The following is a 23996-nucleotide window of genomic DNA, read 5'->3' on the forward strand; positions in this document are numbered from 1 at the left end:
CTTTTTCCAAAACTTTCAACCACGTCTCATTTCTTGGCCAGCAGATAGAGATTGCCTAGTTGTCACTGAAGTAGCTCTCCTTGTCGTCACCATGAGACGAGGTTGAAACTTTCTGAAAAAAATAGTGTGGATATGTTTTATTCTGTGATATTCTTTTGTCAGAATCTTGTTTTCAGGGTCAAGAACGAACTCCTTGAACTATCTTGTCAATGAAACACATTGTTGAAGTATATCATTTTTTCAACTGGGTCCCCTTCCCCTCATAAGATCTTAGCAGAACCCTGGTCAACAGTTCCTCAGCTGTGAGCAGTGGAATCAACAGTAGGCTCAACATTTGGATGGCATTGATGCTTTTAAAAAGCATCAATACTTCATAAAATCCAATGCCAGCTATCAGTGAAGGTGAATCTACAAGAAAAAGAAGAATCCAATGTATCATGAAAGAACTGAAAGGCTGTGCCTCTGTCACACCTTCTTTATACATTTATTTAAGGAACAATTCACCCAAAAAGGGAAATTCAGTTAGTATGTACTCACACTCATGCTGATGGAAAGTCTGGTGAAGTTTCATGGTCCACAAAACAGCTCTGGACAACAAAACAGCATTGCAGCTTTCTCATGAACAACTGATGTAATAAAAGGGGCCTGGGGGGTGCAACAAAACTGAAAATCTCTCCATACAGCTTGTCTGGCATTATTCAAGTCTCTGTAAATGGACTACTTATATAGCACTTTTCAAGTCTTAGCGACCACTAAAGCTACTTTACAACACAAGTCAGCACTCACCCATTGACACACTGGTGGCAGAGGCTATCATGTAAGGTGCCACCTGCTCACCATGAGCGATAACCATTTATACGGACTCACACGTCAATGGAAGAACCACTGGGAGCCCAAGGACACTTCAAGACGCAGACGACTGGGGCCGAGAATCAATCCACCAACCCTGAGGTTGGTTCTACTTCCTGAGTCACAGAAGTTATTTGAACACTGGACCCGAGCTCATGCAACCACTTCAGTTGCAGTGTGCACTAACGCTTTTAGATACAGTGAAAATTCAAGCCTAAAAAGGGTGTAAATAATGTTCTTTCACATTAATGTGGGATCTTGGGGTTTCTTGAGACTCAGACAACATCCAACAAGCTGTATGGAGCCATTTAATGTTTGTTATGTTTTTGTTTTTTCATTTTATTTTTCATTAATCAAGTCCCCAGCTAATTCAGTTGTTCAGGAGAATGCCGCAATGCTGTTTTGCTATGAAGCTCCAGACATGTTGATAAGGCTAGGAAACCCGTAGATAATGACTGAATTTAAATGTTTTGGTTTAATCGGTCCTTTGATATAATACACAATACATTTTCTTTTTTTTAACAGCAGCCTAAAGACACATATATCCATCTATAATGTGGAAACATACTGTAGAACTAGGTATAAAACTCAATAAATGAGACCTACTATAAATATTCATACTGAGAAAAGTAACATGTGAACTATGACAGAACCGATCCTTCCATTGCTTTCAGTGTTTTCTACTGTACAGTATGAGTAAGTTAATAGCAGAAGAAACCCTACATGAGTCACAGACCTGTTTGGTTGGGATCTCTATTTGATCATGCTATGCTTTTATGAGAACATTTTTCACTGGAGTTCTTGGCTACGAATGTTTAAGAGCTCATTTCAGCAACCAAAAAAGGCCCGCCTGTCCCCCATCCTCGCCCACAACACAAACAGTAACAATGGGGGAAAAAAGGAAACTTGACTCTGAGAAGACAAGTGTTTTAAAAGATTGAGCTTTCCACCAGTGAGCTGATGAACGACTCTCCCCTTCCCAATCCCTCTGAAAAAAAAAAAAAAAAAAAAAAAACAGCCAATGAAAATAAGCTCAACAGTGCAATTTAGAGAGCCTTATAAATCAATCCTGGTGAGTACACATATTTCCGTGTGGGGAGAATTTATATGTTTAATTACTGAGCGCAGGTGCCCGGGCCCTGGCTTTACTCATTACAGTAAGATATATGAACGGCGGCGAGAGCCCGGATAGCGCAGGACAAAAGGGAGGACAAAGTAATTAGCCAGCTCTTATTTAATGGGACCCTTCCTCAAGTCATTCCCGGCTCCCGTTGCGGTTCCTCGTCCATATGCTTCAATTCAGAAGTCATTTCATAAAGGACCACTGGTGGCAGGTAGCACAGCAGCAATTAACACTGGCGGGGAATGGAATCGGCTGGGATTGAAAATGAAGTGTTAAACACTGTGTAATATTTGATTGTCCAGCTTTTCTTACCACAACCCCCCCTTCCCCCTCCCTGCCTCCCTCCTTTTCTTCCCTCTTAGATGGATTTTCCCAGAGTGATGGAGAGCCAAATGCTGGGATTCCCTGCTGAGTGGGACTGTGCTGCAAATGCCTTTGGCCACAGAGTGGTCGAGGTTGGTTTTGGCTGCATGGGTGTGTGTATTTGGCCAAAGTGTGTGTTTATCCTCCCATGGCCTGTAAGTGGACTTGGCGGTAGATTTAGCTTTGGCCGTCCTGAGCCTGTGTGCTATTGTGTGTGTGTATGTTTGTGTGTATGTGTGTGTTTAGCCGAGTGGCACCTGTACTGTGTGTGCAAAGGCTAGTACAGACACTAGCCACTGCAGTGCCCGTGTGCCAAGATCAGCCCTGTGCCATCTTACCTCAAGGACTCTGGACTTGTACCAACCAGGGCTGTGCCAAAGGGAGGCACTGACCGCCTGGGGGGAGGGGGGTCAGCACTATTTCATCTACTGTGTGTGTGTGTGTGTGTGTGTGTGTGTGTGTGTGTGTGTGTGTGTGTGTGTGTGTGTGTGTGTGTGTGTGTGTGTGTGTGTGTGTGTGTGTGTAATTTAATATCTGTAAATGGGAAAATGGATAGCTCATGTTTAAAAAATAATTGGGGAGAAAAATCTCATTCTTAACTGCTGTTACTACACTACTGTTACTTTGCCAAGTTTTTCTAGATCATGTTATCGTTGTATCCAAGTCAAAATGAGAGTATGTGAATGTTAATGTATTTGGATGAGCTGACGTGTCTGAATTCTGATTTCTGGGTGGGCAAAAACACACAGGATCACGAAGCTGATCAACTCTATCATCATCCAAAGACTTGCAAGTGAGGTTAATGGGTCACTCTAAATATCTGGTAAATGTGAATGTGTCCCTGTATACCAGCCCTGTGATGGCTACTGATCCAGGGTGTACCCCACTCTTGGCCAATGTCAGCTGAGCCTGGCACCAGCGCCCCGCGACCCTGTTTTGCTTCCTGATATTGGTACTGGCATCAGTCTGACAGGCTAAAAACTTTTCTAACCTCTGTGGAGACACAACGTACAACACAAAATTCTAAACTTTTACAAGTATAATGTTTAGAGAGGGGATATCCATCTCAGATATCCCATCACCCACTCTGGCCGGTAAACAGCAAATCAGTCCCACGGAGGACAGGCTCAGCCGTCTATGTCTCAGTCTGTCTACTAACGCAGCAGTCATGTTGAGTCAGTCCAGCCAGCCTGGGGGCGTTGTTTGGCCAACACTAAACCAGGCTATCCCTCACTGGACTCCACTTGGCTGCTCCTGACCCCTGTACACTCGCCGTCTGGCCACAGGCTTGTAGCAATTGGCAGGCCCCGCCGTGTCTCTGGCTCATGCCCACTCTGAGTTCATAGCTTTTGACCTGTGCGTTGAGGGGATGCATTTGGCTCACACTTACACATATAAACATTAGAGTGTGTAGCCGAGGGCCAGTTTGGCCCGAGCAGCCGTGTTTCACAGGCTGACACCGGTTGAATTAAAACACCTGATGTTCTCAATCTGTCTCAGAGCCAGTTACAGCCACTGTCCTTTGGCAGTCTGGGCTTGGCAGACAGCGCGTAGATCATAACATTAAGTGATGGTGCGGTACTTTGAGTGCATTCATGAAAACAAGCAAACGCAGCTCAAAGTGCTTCACAACCAACTTCATAAATGATCACATTTCAGCCAGAATGACTTGGCCCCTTTTGTGAGTTGACAAGTTTCAGCTCCTACAGACTTTCTCCAGGTTAGATAACATTAAAAATATCAGCCTCATATATTCGTGAGAGCAAGAAAAGCTGGTGATCACATGTTACAGGTCAGTCATCCCTGTATCTGTAGCAACTGTGTTACTTCTGTCTCTTCAGGTCCAAACACACCCTCGATATTTATGTAATTTCAATTAAACAAAGAAAGCCGACCATAATCATCCTCCTTCTTGTATTACTTCACCTGACATCCTCCTTTGCTACTAGACTAATGACATGACAGCAAGAAATATAAGCATGGGTCATAATTAGTGATGTTTGATCAACACAGTCACATTATTGATCAAACGTCATCGTTCCTGCAAGTGTAACAAATGTGGGCTCAACAGTACACGTAGTTCCACAGTGTCATTTGTAGAAGAGAATATTTTTAAGAACAGGATATGCATATTTGTATGACTGATCATTTGTTCATTGAAACGACCTATTCACTGTAATTGTTGTGCATCCTACAAGAAAGAACTTGAAAATTGATACACATAAACGTATCGTGCTTCGGTGATTTGTAATGAGGAAATCTGTTTTTAGACAGCTAAAAACAGACTCACACACACACACACACACACACACACACACACACACACACACACACACACACACACACACACACTGAGGCAATGAGAACCACATCGAATAACAACAGTGGTGCTGTAGCTTATTCGCCACTGCAGGGGTGACAGATAAAGTAATAAGAAAAAAAGTAGTGAGTCTCTACTGTGGGTAGCAAACTTTGAATGTCAGCGAGCATGACGGCCACTGGTTCAGAGAGGCAGAGAGAGATGGAGGCAGAGTTGGCATGGATCCCTACCTGCTTGAGAGCAGTTGGCACTCCTCCAGTCAGCGTGCCACCCTGGCTGCCATTTCTCCTCCCAGCCGCCCCACCCAGCTCCATGCCCCATTTCCATTTTCATGCTGGGGAGGCAACCAGAATGGCACCGGAAAGAAAAGGAGAGGAGGACCAGTCAGTATTCAGGTAGTCACCGGATCAAACAAAGACTGGGAAGTCACAAGAAGTCAAACATGTGATAACAGAAGTTATAAGTACTTCCTGTTTAATGGCCACTACATCTGCATCCAACAAGAACTCAGTTTAGGACAATATTTTGGCTTCATGTAGCTTGTTTTCTGATGTAAATTTCTTTAAAAAAAACATATATATATATATATACATATATATATATATATATATATATATATATATACATATATATATATATATATATATATATATATATATATATATATATATATATATGTATATATGTATATATATATATGTATGTATGTATATATATATATATATATATATATATATAATATATATATAAATATACATATACATATACATACATATACATATATATATATATATATATATATATATATATATATATATGTATATGTATATATATATATATATATATATATATATATATATATATATATATATATATATATATATATATATATATATATATATATATATATATATATATATATATATATATATATATATAGTGTCACCAACTAACCAACCTAGTAAAAGGCCTAGGATGAAATTGTTTTAGTGTCTTTTAACTGATCATTTCTTCTTGTCTCCTGCATCTTTTTTGTTTGTTTGTTTCTTTTCTTTTTTTTAAAAAAGAAATTTAGATCAGAAAACAAGCTACATGAAGCCAAAATATTGTCCTAAACTTTGACACTTAAAAGTCACAATTTAAGCATTACACATTATTTTAATTGATAAACAAGCTTTACAAAGTAAGCCTGAATTTTGAAAAATCATGAATACAATGATGCGCAATATGAAAAATATGTGGAAGGAGGACGTGATGAACCCAGTACCTCTGGAATAACTTCTAAATTCTTTCATCCTCAAAGAATCAGAGGAGTAAAAAGGTCAGCCCTATTTTACATGTTTTGTTTAAAATTCTGATATAATTTACACTTGAAGAGTTTAATTATGCAGCCATATCAAATAGTCTTAAGGTCCTTGGTGGATAACATTATAACCTGGAGTGGACAAATGTAAGAAAAATAATAATTAATTAAAATCTGGATAAAAGTATCTCTTACATCAAATATGAATAAATAAAGGATTAAACACTTAAAAAAGGTTATTGGCACAATTTGTTTACTTGTTAAGCAGTAAAAACAAAATTCAAACACATTATCATTGTGATTTACTTTACTGTGTGGAACAAGACAACATTTAACAACCTGAGAGCCACAGAAGAACAACTTTTCCTCTGTTTTATTTTATTTTATTCAGAGAGAAATATGGAGACGCATTCATGACCATAAAAAAACAAGACTGGGCTAAAGCTTAAAAGAGAGGGATAGAGAGAGAGAGAAAGCAAAGAGGAGGAACAGAGGGAAGAGAGAAAAAGTAGAGGGAGACAGAGTTGGGGGGGGTAAAGCTCAGGAGGAGGAGCAATGAATTCCCAAAACTAATCTGAGTATAATCAGGGCACTGCCCCAGTGTCCTAACCCCATCTATACACACATACACATACACCAGAGTGCTTCTGCCTACCCATAACCCCAAGTGTGTGGGCGGTGGTGTTCCCATGACCCACTTAACACATCTGGGTCAGCTGTATTCAACCACCAACTCGCACACACATGCCCAGACAGGTACATTAAGACTAATGAACACACACACATACACAGAGGTTCAGATAAGGCAGATGGGCTCGAGTTTCTTCTTTTTTTTTTTACACTACTGAGCTCTCATGAAAATATAAAAGCTGTGGCTGTTTCACTTCTCATTACTGAAAACGCAGAGTGACATATTCTGGTTCAAGACAAACTATTGTTCAGCATCCACATGACCACATTCAGAGTTCAGAGTTTGGTGTTTTCACACATGCTAAAATACTATCTATTACTCTTCTAAAGGCCCAGCATGAGTAGGAGCAGGGGCCGTATACACTTCACACTTCACTGTATATAAAGAGCACTGTGAGGCGAACACCTTGGAGAGCCAAAGGTTGTCTCAAGTTGTAGCACTGGATGTAAACTAGTGCGTTTTTTTTGGCGCGGTGGGGCCTTTTCGCAGAGGCAGGAAGCGAGAAAAGGGCACATGAAGGGAGCGGTTAGGCTCTTTAAATGCAGGGGTAGTACTGACTGTATCGCTTCCAAAAATAAAAAATAAAAAATGAAAAAAAAAAAAAAAACTTTTGAAGTGTGTTTGTGTTTGAGGCGAGGGAGCAAAGGTGTGCTTTAGAGTTTGAGGCAAAAGGCAGGAGAGTCTTCAGTGTGTGTGTGTGTGTGTGTGTGTGTGTGTGTGTGTGTGTGTGTGTGTGTGTGTCTGTGTGTGTGAGAGAGAGAGAGGGAGCAAGCAAGAGTGCGTGTGTGCGTGTGTGTGTGTGTGTGTGTGTGTGTGTGTGTGTGGAAGTCCCTCATGCCAGTTTTAAAAACCATCCGTAGCCCAGGTAAATGGCATGCTGTCCTTTGCACATGCCCGGTGGCTTTCTCTTTCTCTTCACAGGGAAGAGTTCAGAGGGCCAGTTAGCACCGTTCACAGCAGACCCTGAGGCTTCCCTCAGACACACACACACACACTCTAAAATTCATGCACAAAGATTTCTTTGAGCACATACACACAAGGCCAAAAACACATTCACACATGCTCAGAGGCTCTCGTAAATTCATGCAGCGGCAGCAGTTGTACATGCATACACACACACATGCACACACACACATGCACACACACAGTTGGCCTGTGGCTAGAGTGTTCAAACAGGCGTGATATTGAAATCCAGCAGTAGGGAGAACAGTGGGTTTTGCTGAGGTCCATAGCAGGTTATTGATCAAGGTTAGTTTACTGTGAAAACTCTGCCTGTGGCCAAGGGCCATTCACACCAGAGGTGTGTATGTGTGTGTGTGTGGAAAATCTTTGTGTACGGACAGAGGAGTGCAGAAGTCAATGTGAGAAAGTGTGTAGGTGCAGATGTGTGTGTGTGTGTGTGTTTGGATGCGTTTCTGCACTCACATGTACTGACAGTTTATGAAGAGACAACAGTGCTGCTGTGTTGCATGTGCTGTTCTTCAGTGCTGCTGTTCTTTTAGCAGCTAACAGAATTCTTTTTTTGTGCAGAAGTTTACTTCCCTTTTCTCAGAATTGAGCTTGTACACCGTTTCTTCACCCTCGGTGTATAAAAATAAAAGTTGTGAAGATTAACCAATACACTCAGAGGCACACCTTCATGGCACCTGTGTATTCTGTGTGAAGTTTGTGTAAAAAAAAAAAAAAAAAAAAAAAAAACATTTTCTTTTTTAAAAATGTACTCACAGTTTATTTTCAAGGATCTTTTATGTGTGGTCCTACCTGCTGTTTGATCTAATGTTGGATATAAGTAGGTCTGTGAGTAGCATATTTTGAACAGGCACTGCACTAGTAATATAAACAGATTGACAAAACCAATTTGGTCCAAACATAGTAGAACAGATTTTTTTTTTTTTTTTTTTTAAATCAAAAGATATATCAAATATTTCCTTTTTGAATAGCCATTCAATCATGGGCTCAGAGTGTTAAAACAAGTCTCAGTGAAGTCTTTGTGGTGCTGTTAGACGACTCCAGAGTTCAGATGTGAGCTTTACAAGCAGAGAGAGGTTCTCATTCACTGGCGGTGTGGGACCACTCGTGGTTTTTCATGTTCTGTAAAACTACAAAACTTGGCTGCTACTCTGCTAATCTCTCTGACATACTCCGCACACACACACACACCCGTGCAGAGGTTTCTCCAGCGCTAACAAAAGCAGCTGTATGAGATGTGTCTGTTACTCTATTCAGGGCCTTGGAGGCCTGGCATCAAACCACCTTCATATGGAGATTCAACACAAACACACACTCACACCTATATACACATCCATATACAAGTGTGTGAAGCAGGAGGGGTAGTTTCAGCGTGATCTCACACACGCAGCTAAAAATATGATGAAAGTTTACCAAATACAGGCTAAAAGTCCTCCTTGAGTCCATTGATACACACACACACACGCACACACACGCACACACACACACACACACACACACACACACACAACCTCATACATACACATGCATCATCTTCACAGGAGGGTGTATATGTATGCAGGCTGCTTTTTTATTCATAAAATGGCAGCGTGATGTCAAAGCGGCAAAAAGTTGTGGCCTCCTCGCTCTCCCTTGTTTTCTGACTTCAATCTCTCCTCTGTGTCTTTTTACCGCGCTGTTGCCCATCTATTCAAAAGTACGGATGCATTTTAATGTGAGGGCAAATAACTGTGATGCAAGCAGCACATTTCACAGCTTCGTCTGCTTACTTTCCGTGTACCTGGAGGATTAAAAAAGTAGGCTATATCCGCATGGGAGTCCTTCCTTGAGGACTTCAGATTTTGCACAATCTAAACATAACTAAACATATTGGCATCTGTTCAGACTCTGCTCCTGACTTTGTGTCAATTCCCCAACTGCGTATGTGCTTTTTGGGAATATATTAATTTATATGGCTGCTCCATTGGAACACGGATTATGCTGGGTAGATGTGTGGATGCAAACACATCAAAGGCTCTGAAAAGTTTCATCTGTTCTGCAGAGAACTGGTGAAATGGAAAACACATCTGAACAGTAACATGGGTTTCAGAGTTCCTCCACTGTGCAGTTAACTTAATTTACTTGTGCCCTGTCCCCACTTTATCCAGTAAGGTGTGAGAGTTATACAAAGAGGTTTCCCCTCTGAATGGCTGGCAGCAGAGCCAGTGCGACTGACCAGGAACAGGCATATCTACCTATTTCAGCGCTACCAGAATAAGCTTAGCCTACACCATGACATATGACAAAGCTGATTGAGACAATGATGAAGAAAAAAAAAAAATTAAAGAGCTGCTTAGAAAAAAAAGGTGCTATCTTTAACAATCATAAACACCTCAAAGCAAAAGTGATGCTAGCCTTGCTAGCAACTATCAGTATAGAGTAACATATAGCTTACCCCTTTCGTCCCTCATTACTGAGGGCATCACTTCTCTCATTTGTCCCTAACACAAACACCTGTGTCCAGACAGATGGTTTGATAGAGGAGTAAAGGAATCTATCTCAAACCAGAACAGCCGTCTTTGAAGAGAGAATGTGTTCTACAACACTACCTATCACCCGCCTGCAGTGCAGGACTGAGTTCCCTCCCCAGACAACCATTCACACCTTGGCTCACCTAGCCCTAGCAACCCAGGCCGACTCTGATACTGGGAGCTCACACGTGTTCTTAACGACTCTGTAAGGACATTCCCATACAGAGTTTAAAAACCAGCCAACTCCCCTCCAGTTGGTTGGAACTGAAGAAGTCTCTTCGGTAAGACGTGAAACATCTTAAAGAAACTGAAACAAGTCCAGTTGCCTACGACACAGCACTTAGAATTACCATGACCTTGATGACTGAGAACCTTCATCAACCAATTATCGGAACAAAACCTATAACTAGGCAGCTGAATGCCATGTGTAATTTCCTGCCGACATTTCTCTCATTCGTTATAACAGTAGTGAAACATCAAAGTGCGTTTGCTGTGGCCACAGTTTGACCAACCTTGCCATCATACTTTCTGACACCTTCAGACACTCTTTTTGACAGTTCGCACAGGCAAAGTGAGAATAGCGGTATTGACCTTGGGGAATGGACTTCAACTTCAACTGCTGAGAAAGAGTAAAAGCAGAAATTCCACCTGACTCGAAGGTGAGTCCAGTGGCTCAAAGGTGATATTGCAAAAACTGCCGCACGTTTCTAGGCTGGGGGAGCGGGAGGGGGAAGGATTGAAACAGGAGGCGAAGACAGGTTAGTGCTAGTCTGAATGAGTGGACAGAAGGCGAGCAAAAAACTTGGGTCTGAGATGTTCTGGTGGAGACAGGTCTCTGTGGGCACAACTCTAATTTCACGTTCTTTGGCCAGCCTGTGTCCCATTTGTCCATTTCCTTTTCCTGTGATTGTACACTATTCAGGAGCAGCCTTGAACCATGCCGGATAAGTATGGCTCTTAGCAGGCCGTAATGGTTTAAAAGTCTGCTGCTCTCAATCCAAAACACCAGCTCTATTCTCCAATGCTGATGATGGTATTTCTGCCATGAGCAATATGTGTTTCCGCAATAAAACTGAAAAACGTGGCAGTCACAAAAACAAAAATGTATCATAATTTGGAGGAGCTACTAACCGCTATATCTTCATGAGCCTCTGTTGCCATACAACAACTTAATAATAATGGCTAAGGCTCAAGTGGGCTACACAAAACCAATACAAAAAGATCATATTTTCATACATTTTGTGCTAGAAATAAAAGTCAACACAGAGCCCTGTGGCCTGTCAAGGATTATTTAAACATCCACCTTTCTTCATTTTGCCAAACAGCTCAGTTGACCATTCCCTGACCTTGCCGAATTCCTTTAACCTGAAACCACATCTCCGCCACCCGAAGACGTGTAAATGACGAACAGCCAGAATGTCCTCACTTTGCAGAAATGCCCTCTCTCTGAAGGTCTAAAATTTAAAATCATTCTCAGAAGGGTTGGCAAGCATGAACACACAGACACATACACACAAGCAAAAACCCTCCTTCCCCTCTCTTCCCGCCTTCCTCTGTCCGGTCAGTGTAATGGATGGTGAATCTGTTGCTTACTCATGCATACAGCTGACAAATTGTCCCTCTCCGATCATGGCCCCGCTCGCTGTGTGATTTGTGAAAGATGGGACGCGACAGGATGAGTCGGCAGCTCAGATTGAAAAAGGGCACTGAGGATACAGACAAACTAAAAAGGTGCATTTGAAGAAAATTATATATTTGAGGGCTTACAGGCCACTGAGGTGTGGATGAGCTGCTCCTGTGTGTGAGTGTACGTATGTCTGAGTAAGATTAGAGATATGTGAGACACGTTTTAGCAATGACCTTGCTGTGTAGTGGACTATGAGGATTTTTAGAGTGTATGTCTATGGTGGTATTTGAGTTGAACAAAAAGGTTCACCAATAAAGGCTGAACCTCTGAGGTGCACAAGAGTATAGTGGGATAAAATCTGAATACATTTGACTGGATTTAACTGGGAGATAGCCCACATCATGTGCACCAGTCCCCATTTAAAGTGTAATATGACCCACATACAGTCCAGCAGTCCCTGCTTACAGTATAATTTAACCCACATACTACTCACTGCTCTCTGGACCTATTATTGTAATATAACCCATATTCTCTGCAGCACATTCCGCTCTTATCTCTGTTACTAGTAGTTGAGAAGACACACAGACAACCTGTTCCGCTGAGCCCTTTAATTCTGCTTTTTGAGATCCCTGTTGTTTTAGTTTTCACCCCAAAATGGGAATATTTCTTTATGAAACAACCCTAAAGTTTAAATGAAAGTAAAATCTGTTTCAAAACAGACACCGACATCAGTTTTATTGTGTGCCCTTAAAATCCCTGTGTGGTAAGACTTACTTGTGCACTCATTAATGTCATTCTTCGGGGTTACTCGCTGTGTGTTTGGGGAACGTTAGAGACAACGCAAGGGACTTCAGCGAGCTCCCCCACACAACATCTTCTAACGTATGAGCCATAGAAGGCATTTAAAATGTCCGTAGGACAATTTGACAATCTTTTAACATATTGATATAGCTTATAAGGATCTGACCAGATGGGAGCCCTCCAATAGGCAACTGAGAAGAAGCCGGTGAATGCAACCACTCTATATATCTCTCAGCAAGCCTGCAGACTCAACCAAAGCACATGAATGCACACTGTCCATCTACACTGATTCTAGCTGCTCTGTTGCCAGCTGGAAGATGTGTCGGCAGCTAGTTTGCTACGTTTCACAAGCTCTCTTCGCTTTTTTATTCCAGTAAAAATAAACAACTCTATTGATACCACAATCATGTAAAGACAAGCAAAAAAGCCATCCCAAATGGAGAAACTAAAAAGCTATCCAGCACGATATTTACTTCATACTGCCATATAGGTGTGTGCTTTGTGCTAACGTTAGCCACTGAAGGATGCGGTTGCTGCTGCTGCAGCTCTATTCGGCTCAGGATCTTCGTGCTTAATGCCATCTTTAGTCACTATAAGAGTGTGTTTCTGCAGCAGCAGTTCTTTTACTGGGCTCAGGGGCTGTGTGCTTGTGGTACTCGGTCAGTGGCTGAACAACAGTGTGTCACTGCCGCTGCTGCTCACTCGTTATTCGGCTCAGGAGCTGTGTACTTCGTGTTACAGAGTTAGCAAGCTGCTGAAGAGCAGGCTCAGAGGCTGTGTACTGTGAGTGTAGCAAACTGTTGTTGTCGCTAACCAACCATACCCGCAACCATCACTCAAATGTAAGGAATCATAAAGAACGTAAACAACAAACATGGCTTTTGTTAATCAACGCTGTCAAGCTAGTATGCTTGTATCGTGGTAATTTTGGCTGCACCTTCTCTGCCATTCCGTGCAATGGGTAGAGTGCATGCAGGCAAACAGGGTCATAGGTCAACAGACAGGTAACCAATTTTGTCCTTTCAGATGGACAGAACAAGACAACCGGATAGGCTTATTAGAGGCCTGCATCCACCGCAGCTAAGAGATTTTTTAGTCTTTCATTTGCTCGGGCATTTGATTTATTGATTGCTGTTGAGATTTAGTTTGAATAGTGAGGGAGACATATTGATGGGGCTGATTCACCTGTTAAAAGAAAAAGTGACGCATGGGTGGTCTATTATTTCAGCATCTTTGTTTCTTTAGAAATGAGGTTTTCATGTATAGAAAATAAAGCAATACAGTACCGACCTGAAGCTGTGGAAGAAATCAAATACACATAATCACTCATGCTTCTCAACGAGCCCAAAACAAGCACATGCTCCTAATGTGATCCTTAAATCGCAGGCCAGCACAGTTGAGCTTTCATAAATTAGCCTACGTTATGACAATCCGCTAGCTATTGGAGTAAGTGAAAAAAAAAATAGATTAAAGATAAAACACAAAGAAAATAATGGAGGGAAGGTACAGAGGGGTGGGAGTGGGGGTGAAAGGGACCCTCACTAATTCAGAACACTAGACAGAGCGTTGTGCCAAGTCTGCCTCTCCTCTCTAACCCCCTACTCCCACCCACCCCTCCAACCCTCTTGGGTAGGTCTGCACTGGGCCTTTGCCACGTTACACATTTGCTTATTTGAAAAAGAAAAGCAATTCTGGCACAAGTCTGCCTCTCTCCCTATTCTCTCCCTTGCTCATTCTGCGTCTGATCACTCCTCGAGGCCAGAGTTGAGGCTGTGATAAAGATTAGGACAGTTGTGCTACCGACGAGGCAGCTAAATCTACAGCGGCTGACAAACCTGGCGCTAGCAGTGTTTGGGGAGGGATTGTTTTTAAAAAAAAAAAAAAAAAGAAGACACAGAGACTAAGAGCAAGTAGAGACAAGGAGGTGGGTCAGGAAATGGAGCCTTTCGGTCAGGGCCAAAATGGTTGATTGGGGAGACTGATCAGTTGTGATTAAAGGCAGATGTAGGGGCCCTCGCACGGGTGATTTAGCTTCATAAAAGAGTGAAAGCGTGTGTTTGCGTGCTCACGGCTGATGTGTATACGCGCGCAGCGAGTGCATCTGCATGTGCGGCTGTTTAAGGCTGACTACACAATCTGTGTACAGGAGGAAGGTGTCAGTGGTACGCAGCCCACAGGGACCCTCGCAGACAGACAGTACGCTTGCAAAGTGCTGAATTCACAACACTTCAAGAGCCGCTGCTTTACCATGGCAAAAAACACACGCCACCAGTCACCACTTATCAAATACAATATGGTGCCCATATGCCCAGGATGGCATCCAGATGAGATGTCAGATGAGATGTCTAGATGTCTAGATAGATAGATAATGACTATATTGATCCAGTGGGAAATGTACACATCCAGTTGCAGTCGCTTTCTTTGGTTCATCAGAATGGTTGGTCTCTCACCAACTGGACATACAGCAAGGTTCCAAACAACTTCCAAAGGCTCTCCTTCACACCTGCGTCTCATTCCCCTCGGCTGGATTCACAAACTGATCATTCCAGTTTAAAATGACGTGTGATGACATCGTACTGACGTTTGCTGAGAACTAGGAGAACTTCGCTAAAAATGATCAGTCAGCAACAGAAGAGGGTGTAACTAACATGCTGGTAATAGTCGCTCAGAACCAAGGCTGGATTATTAACTAGGCTAACTGGACAACTGCCCAAGTCCCCAAGTAGCCCAAAAAGCCCCTCATATAACAGCTTGTTCGTTAGTATAAGTGCAGATTTGTTAGGAAATTGGTGTTATTTAAGAGAACGCTGGAATGCTCGGCATCAGGGTGACAGAATGACTGTGTTTATCATTTTTGGGTGTTACTGTTACCTCATCATAGGGTGGGGCGAAGTTGAACCAGAAAGCCACTCAAGTAACTGTGGTGCGTTGTGGGTAATATTTTCAAATTCCTCCTCCATTTCCTCCTCCCTGCCTTAGCACCTGACTGTTAATGTTTACCGCTAGACTTCTTCTGGCAATTACCTGAGCACAATTCCATCATTACTGATGAGAAAGATGCAGCAAAAAAAAGCAGTAAGTGGCCGTTGAGTTAAGGATTTTTTGTCAACTGACTCGAGGTGTAACGAACCAGAATTAAAGCCATTGCAATTACATGTAGAAGACCACAGAGAACTGGAGCTCTGCAAAATCATCCAAACGCAAAAATGAGCCACTCCAATAATTAATGTTTGTGTGTGTGCATGTGTGTGTTTGTTCTCACCCTAAACTGCGTACCGTCACTCTCTGTCTACGTCTGTCTTTCCATCTCTCTGCCTCTCTACACCCACCACCTCATAGTTGCAGATTACGCCGCTTAGCGCTCACCACGGGGCAAGCTAATCACCAAGGAAGGCAAGGGGTTTTGAGAGGAGGAGGGGGGTAAAAGAGAGAGAGAGAGAGAGAGAGAGAGAGAGAGAGAGAGAGAGAGAGAGAGAGAGAGAGAGAGAGGAGTAGTGTTCAAATGCCCCCCCCACCTCCATCGGACCCCTGCCAATCCCGCCCCCGTACTGCCCGCAGGGCACCGTCACGGTGACAGCGGTGTGACAGTAATCTTCCAGTGACACTTCTCTGTTTTTTCCTTCTTTTCTTTTTAGATTTCTTAATGTGGGGGGGGTAGAGAGGGGGATTTGGGTGGAGGGTGGGGGGGCATTGTCAGCCCCCTCTCAACACACAATAACAACACCCTACCAAACCCAGAGGTACCATGACACTTAGCGATCGTCCCCCGAGAAGGCGACAACACGGAGGCACGATGCCGAGCGTTGCCAGCACCAGCCCGGAGATGCCTTTCCCTCCCCTGCCTCTAAAAATACATACACACAATGCATCTGATAATAGGTTTATGCAATGATGCACCGGCGCACGGTAATGCGTCTGCCCAAACATCACCTACCACCACCACCACCATGAGGAAAATAAAAAAAGGGCACGGAAGCACAGTGTTGTTGTGCAAACAGATCTAATGTCTCAACACTAGTGTGCCTTAGTCAAAAATGGACAAAGATGGAAGGCAAACACTGATGAGTGACACAATAAATATAACTCAGACCAGGAGAAAAAGGGCATTTGTTGGGGACTATTTCCAGACATGTATTGATACACATTTTTTGATAACTGTAGCGGTTCGGCTCATTAATGCTCCTCTATGACGCAGAGGATTTAAATTCGATAGGCCGCCATTTAGTAAGATCAGTTCAATTTAGCTTGTTGTCATTTTCTGTAATTTCTTTACACTAAAAAGTAACACTATCTTCAACCTCCTCCATTAACTACAGGCACTGCTGCGTGAAACAGAGAACACACGTAGCACAAGAGGGGAAAGCACAAGGACAGAGGTCACGGAGGAGCCCTACCTCTCGCCACACACCGCGCTTGAGTTATGATTGCAAAACCACCTGTTTATTGTAAGTTATTCCCCGATTCTTGTTTGAATTGGCACAGGGGCGTAAGAATTTATCTCCTTGTTGAGCACAATGAGGAGCAATGTGTCTACGCATGTGTCGGTAAGCAGAAGGTAGCGCTCCAGACAATAGGAAAAGAGCCAGATTTAAGAGCATTGTCACTCGGTGCGCGCCAAGCATCTCCATAAATCCTAATACACACTCATTCCCGGTGGAAAAAAGAAGAAGAAAAAGAAAAGAAAAAAAGAAAGGCAAAGAAAGGGAGGGAATGAATGCATTTTCTTCTTATCTATCTGTCTTTCACTCTCTTTCCCCAGCGAGAGAGACAGAAGGGAATAAATGGCTCCCCTCTCCTCTCCTCTCCTCTCTCCTCGGTGTGGGCTGACAGTGCAGCAGATGGTGGTTTAAGCAGTGAATTTATGAGCGCCACAATCTTAATGTTGCAGAAAGAAAAGAAAAGGACTTGCATCAAACGCCACTGACAAATGCACTTGCTAATATTAATGCACTCCTCATTCATCCAATATGCTGCCTAATTGCTTTTCTGTACACAGTAATATGGCACCTGCTGCTCAAGTCCGGCGCTCGCGTCAGGAGAGGGGAGACCGAGGGGGGGGGATGTGGAGGTAGAGAGATGAGAAAGAAAGTGTGTCTCTCTCTCACTCTCTTTCTGTCCCCCCCCCTTTTTTTTTCCCTGTGATGGATGCAAGGCTGTGGATCATGCGCCAGACCTGTCAGTGTTCCTAATTAAAATTTTATACTTACAGGCTCAGGGAAAAAAGGTGGAAAGCACTCAGTAAACAATCAGTTATGAGAGGAGAGGAAGGGAGAGGCCATCACGTACACACACAAACACACACACACATACACACGCACACACACACACACACACACACACACACACAGGCAGCAAAGTGTGACACGCCGAGGAGACCGGAATCTAATTTTAAGTACAGCATCATACATTGAAAATACACCGACTTTTATTGGAGCTTAACAAGGCCATCTTGCCCGAAGATTAAGCCCAAATCCGAAAAACGCGGCCTGAAAAAAAGCAGAGCGTCGCCCACCTTTGCTGCGAAAAAAAAAAAAAAAGTCTCATGGACTCTTGTGGATATGCCAAATGTAATAAAAGCACAAAGGCTGTTAGGTGCTATGGCTGTGTCACCTTCAAAGTATCAGTGACTAAAGTGCTTTCACAGAACTCTTGGTCTGAGCCTCAAAGTTACAATGAGCCATAAATTTTCTCGTTTTGACTAGTTATGGTTTCTGCTGTATGCTACACTGTACGCCGAGTTGGTGCACGCTCATCATTAAAGATTTAAAAAAATATATTCGATTGAAAACCAAATTAAAACGATCAATACTGTGTGATTGCCCATGTGTTATGAATTATTCAGAGCTGATATCTTGCACTTCATCCCTATCAGGTTGTAAAAATACCATCATCTGCATTACTGGAAGCTCATTTTTTTTTCTTCTTACTGGAATCAACTTTCTTAAAGTCAGACAGATGAATATCATCATTTGAGTGCTTCGCATCATGTTTGGGGTCCATCTGGGGCCCGTGTTAGCCCCCTATAGCCCCACCATTATCTGCCCTCCAGCTGCTGTTAAATGCACTAAATTGTAAAATAATGAGTTTGTAAATTGCACGCAATTACGGATGCAAATTGAATAAATCCTCCAAACTATAGATTGTCCTTTCTCCTCACATCAGCGCCTAATTGATGCATGTTTGATGGAGAGTAGCAGGTATTTCCTTGAGCGCTGGGATGAGAAACCGAAAATGCATTTTGTTTGTTTGAGGCGACGCGGGGCTGTGAAAAAGATGAATTGTGATTTGATGGAACAGAGTGTTCCACTTATGGAATGAAAGGTGCAGGATGGTGGATGATCAATGCATGTGGTGAAGAGAGTGCAGTAAATTAAACCAACAGTGAGATGTGATGCTGCGACTGAACACATGACCTAACCACCAGAGAACACTTCTATATTTATGTGCATGTATGCATGTAGGTGTATATGTATGCACACACACACACACGCGCGCGCGCGCGCACACACACACACACACACACCATCATCATGTAAGTCAGTGGTTAGTGGGGTCACCGAGGGATCACGATGAGATAGAAAGAGAACAAAAAACATATTTCTGCGACACAAACTTGGGTATATTTTTTTATGACTTCTCTCTTGTCATTTATTTTTTTGGTCGTGAAATAGCAGTACTCCAAAAAATATATGACCAAAACAGTGAAGGAAAGGAAAATCACTTTGGTTTCAAATGCTAACCTGTGATTTGGGCTCATTCACAGAACACGCTGCATTCCAATGGGTAAAGAATATTTCATAATTAACAAAATAACATTTAGGTACATCAATGTAGTGAAAAGAGTATAAGTACAACAGTAACACATAAAATGTGATGCTTACAAAATTGCAGGTTAAGTTAGATGAGGTAATAAACAAGAACATTTTCTGTGTAGTATTTGATTAATACATTTTAGAAAGATACCACCAAGTATCAACAGAAATAATGGAGCAATGATGACATTAAATGCCCAATAGGAGAAAAATCGTTTGATAAAAAAATACAGGTAACACCTGATAATAACCATCATTTAATAAATGGTAAATTGATAATGTATTAAACTTGAGTTAATAGTTGTATGATTGTTAACAAAGAACGAGATGCTTTATAAACCTTATTTAGTCTTTGCAAAGGTTTGTACACATTTGTTTGAACCCTGATAATGACCATCCAAATAATTTAGTTTTAGTTTATATAGATTCAAAGTATTATAAATGTCAGTTTTAAAAAAACAGACATTTGCTTAATTTACCATGTATTAACGATGGCTGTATAAAGTGTGTTGTATTGATCTGTTTCATTATTTCTTCTGGAGAATGTAATGCCCAACATTAAGCTGCTTCAAAAGCCTTTCTCCCCACAAGTTCTTTATTTATTCATTATTGTGATGGCCTTAGAAAATAGTGTGATTTAAACATATTACATCTAAAAATACTCAAGTTAAATTGCATATGTTTTATTTTTTTAATTGTAACATGTAAACTCCCACAGTGGTTGCCATCATAAAGCATTGTGCAGGGTGTGAATGCCAGCATACACATTTAGTTACACAGTATATGTGTGGCTACTATCACATGCATGTAACAGTGTTTTTTTATGTATCACAATGCATCACATGGAACTGGTAACACATCTGTCTGAAAGCCATGTATTATAATGTGACTACTAACACATCGATACTGCAAAATGCCACTGTCAACAATCACACTAATTATTACGTGAGCTTTTTTTTCCAAGGGATGCTATCAGCTCTCTAAATTCGGATCTGCAGGGACCTGATTTAGGTGTTCTCAAACGCTCCTCTTCTCAGCTAAAAAGAGATCAATTATTAAATCTGAAAAAAAAACAAAAAAACAAAAAAACAAAAAAAAAACAGCACATGTAAGTTGTAATAATGAGGCAGCAGACGCCGAAACATCCGACGCACAGTCAATCAAACGGGATTCACTTTGAGCATCTGACACACATAACACACACCTGCTTTTACCTCTCCCTCTCCCCGGTGTGTCTGTGTGTGTGGGCGGATGTTTTTGCATGCATTTACCTTGTCGCCCCCCCGTGTGTGTGAATGTACCATATGTGTGTGTGTGTGTGTGTGTGTGTGTGTGTGTGTGTGTGTGTGTGTGTGTGTGTATGTGTGCATGTGTGAGCGCGAGCTAACTCTTTTATGCGTGAAATGGAGAACACTATGCACCTGAAGGCACACGTCAACACGCCAAGAACAGCCATCAGCTCAGGACTTGAGTCATATCCAGCTGTTCGCACACAAACACGCACATGGACACACACACACATGCACCAAAGTATTTTTTTTCCGCTGCATGTTTGCGCAGATGCAAAAAAAAAACACATTTGACATAAATAAAGTCTTTTTTTTTTTTTTTCCCCAAGTGCCATTCCACCCACTCATTACTAACTAAGTACAACTGTGATCTCCCCCGTGAGACTAATAACTGGCATTAGTTTAATTATTTCTAAGTCTAAACAGCAGCATCATACGTTCAGTTTTAATAAAGCGTGTGTTCGTAGCTGCTGAGCTGGTACCAAATTACTGGAATTATTCAATGAAGAGTGATCATAAAAGCGATTAGATTCAGGAGTATGTCTGCCTTAACGTATCTCTCTTAAATATAACATTGTGCTTTTAAAAAAGAATTGAACGTTCTCACCGTAGTGAGGACACCCTATGCCACATTCCCAGCCTCAACCTCTCTCCTCGAGCCCACTGGCAACACTGAGGTCACCACAACCGACAGTGTTTTATAGTCTGTGTGTTTTAGGGAGAGGGGTAAAAAAAAAAAAAAAAAAGATTAAATGGCCTCCCTGAATTAATCACCGGCACATTTGCAAGTCGTAGAAAAACCAGAGCGTCGCCATCATCATCATCATCATCATCTTCGTTGGAGATATACTACACAGTCCTTCTCCACAAGCCGACTAATTAGCCGCAGAAAGGTCAAGTAAAGTCAGAGTGTGATTAGAGAGAGGAGGGGAGAGATAGGGAGTGAGGGGGGAGGGGGAGACAGACGGGAAGAAAGAGACGAAGAAGAAGAAGAAGCTCACATACATCTCGTTTTGGAGCTGTGCCAGAATGTCTCCCTTTTTTTTTTTTTTTTTAACTTTCCTTTCCTTTTCTCTCCTTTCGTTTTTTTAACCCAGCACCGACTGAGAGCTTTTTCTCTACAAAACGTTGGCTTCAATTTTTAATGAAATGCTTATGTTGCCGCACCTGGACACGTTGGCTGAGCTGGCCCATCAGGTAAGGGGTTCCCAGGAGGGTCATTAAAAGCAGATCGGACCCGCCTGGGTGCCAGCCGTGATGTGAGGCCTCGAGAATCAAACGCGGCGAAGACGGGCGTGTTTTCTGTGCTTTTCTTTCTTTTTTTTTTTCTTTTTTTTTTAAGGGGAATGTGTGTGTCTGTGTGTGTGTATGTGTGTACTTTGTGAGTCTTTTTTCATCTTTTGCTCATATGTTTTCTTGATGGTTATCGAAAGATTAGAATTCACGTATGTGCATTTGCTGTGTGCGTCAAAATGCACAGCTGCACAACTGTATTTGCGATGTGTGTGTGTGTGTGTGTGTGTGTGTGTGTGTGTGTGGTCGAGTGCCAACTGAAAACGCGACGGTAGATGCAGGACCGGTGCTATTCCCAGTGAGCCTCGTACAGTGGTCTTGCCGCAGGCTTCTCCCCTGGCTCAATGTTGAGTCAAAACATCTCCTGTGGTAAAAAAAAAAAGATACCGGAGCGGAGTGTGCCTCCCTGTCAACAGCAAAATACAGCAACATGTTGGATGACAATGACACTGACACTGCACTCCCAACCTTTGGGAATACACTGAAGTGTGAGAGCCGGTGTACACTCCGCATAACAGATCCAAATGATGTACAGTACGTGTCATTCCGCGGCAACATATACGCAAACACAGCTCTCTCACACACAGACAATGGCTGCACACTTGCCCTCTCTACCTGGAATAGCCTGATCCTCCTGAGGGGAGGAGTGTTTTAAGACATTCGAACACGCCGTCTCTCACACACACACGCACACACACACACACACACGTATAGATGCAGGGTAAGTGGACCCGCAGCCTAATGTAGTTTAATCACTCCCAGCACATCCATCAGGGGCTCCAGGAGGGGAGTGGAGTATTTTATCACCACTTTTAAGGGTTATTAGTACAAATACACTGTCACCCTGCATTACCACTGCGGCGCTTTAGGGTGCCATGCCCTCACCACATTCATTACAATCTCTATCAATATCTATCAGAACTAAACGTTCCCCCTTTTCTCTCTCCACCTTCCTCCTTCTGCATCCTCTCCCCGCGCATTCGCCACCATTAAAAGATGAACACCGACTCCCCCTCCCCCACCCCAACCTACACCTCCACCTCCACCTCCTCCTCCTCCACTTCGTCAAGCCTCTGTCTCCATTCGACTCCTCCGCACACACCTCTAAAAGTTTCACTCCATTTATAGTCCAGCGCTCTTCCGGGCCGAGCTGTCAGACCGAGTTGATGGAGTTTGGTGGATGGCGAGAACCCTGCCAGACGGTGACTTTAAGAGCACGATGGTCACCACTGCCACCCCCCACCACGAAAAAAAAAAAAAAAAAAAAAAGAGGACATTCTTTGATTGGATGAGGCAGGCTGACAACATTATTCACTTTTTGCCATTGCCAGACATGCAAAAGTGAGAGGATTATAAGAGATTTGTATCTTTCTTTTATTCTTATTTTTTTTATTATGGGTAAAGTTACTCGAGGAAAGGGACAGTTTGTAGTTTCTTTGCCCCACGGAGGTGAAGGGGGGTTATCAATCAAACAGTATGTGACACCGATGGAGTCCATTACTGACTGGCGAGACTGACATTTTGACAAATTCGAAGGGATGTTCGTGTTCAGGTCTTTTAAGCAATGATAATGTGTAGGGCGTATCTATCTGTGTGTGTGTGTGTGTGTATGTGTGTGTGTGTGCGCGCGCTCTTACATACCTCAACGCAGGGCCATTAACATCATTAGAACTTGTATAATTAGCTGCACATGACAGCTAATGCAGAGCGCAGCACCAGAGTTATAGTTATGGTTAACCTACAGATGGGCGACTCCAGTCACTACACACAACATGCTCGTAGTCAGTCTCAGTTTCATTCATAACACCCATTTAATAGCCTTCATATTGTGGCAGACGTTGTGCAAACATTGCGCTAAGGCCAGGATGCCTTTAAAGGTTGAGCAAAAAGCTGGAATCCATAACGTTTCAATTAATATAGTTTTGATATCTGTCTTTCTACTAGAGTGAAATAATATACAAGACAGCTCGAGGAGGCTCTTGTAGTATCGGTCATGATTACTGTAAGTCATAACAACGCAAGCGTTATCCAAGTTAATTACTAAGA

General features: G+C 42.5%; 1 protein-coding gene across 10 annotated transcripts in view; it reads right to left on the minus strand.

Moving 5' to 3' along the window:
* LOC119033256 overlaps positions 1-23996 on the minus strand; it is a 165359-nt gene that overhangs the window by 125305 nt on the left and 16058 nt on the right. For 9 of the 10 annotated variants that reach the window (XR_005079206.1, XR_005079207.1, XR_005079211.1 and 6 more), the window contains one exon: positions 4886-4989. The exons of the other annotated variant lie outside the window; for it this stretch is intronic. Coding sequence is in view for 4 of the 9 variants with exons in the window: in XM_037123116.1 (XP_036979011.1) it covers positions 4886-4989 (104 nt within the window). In the remaining 5 variants the exon portion in view is untranslated. The remainder of the gene's footprint in view (positions 1-4885; positions 4990-23996) is intronic. 10 annotated transcript variants of the gene reach the window in all.

The sequence above is a fragment of the Acanthopagrus latus genome, chromosome 15 (genome assembly GCF_904848185.1).
Source record: "Acanthopagrus latus isolate v.2019 chromosome 15, fAcaLat1.1, whole genome shotgun sequence".
Taxonomy (NCBI): Eukaryota; Metazoa; Chordata; class Actinopteri; order Spariformes; family Sparidae; genus Acanthopagrus; species Acanthopagrus latus.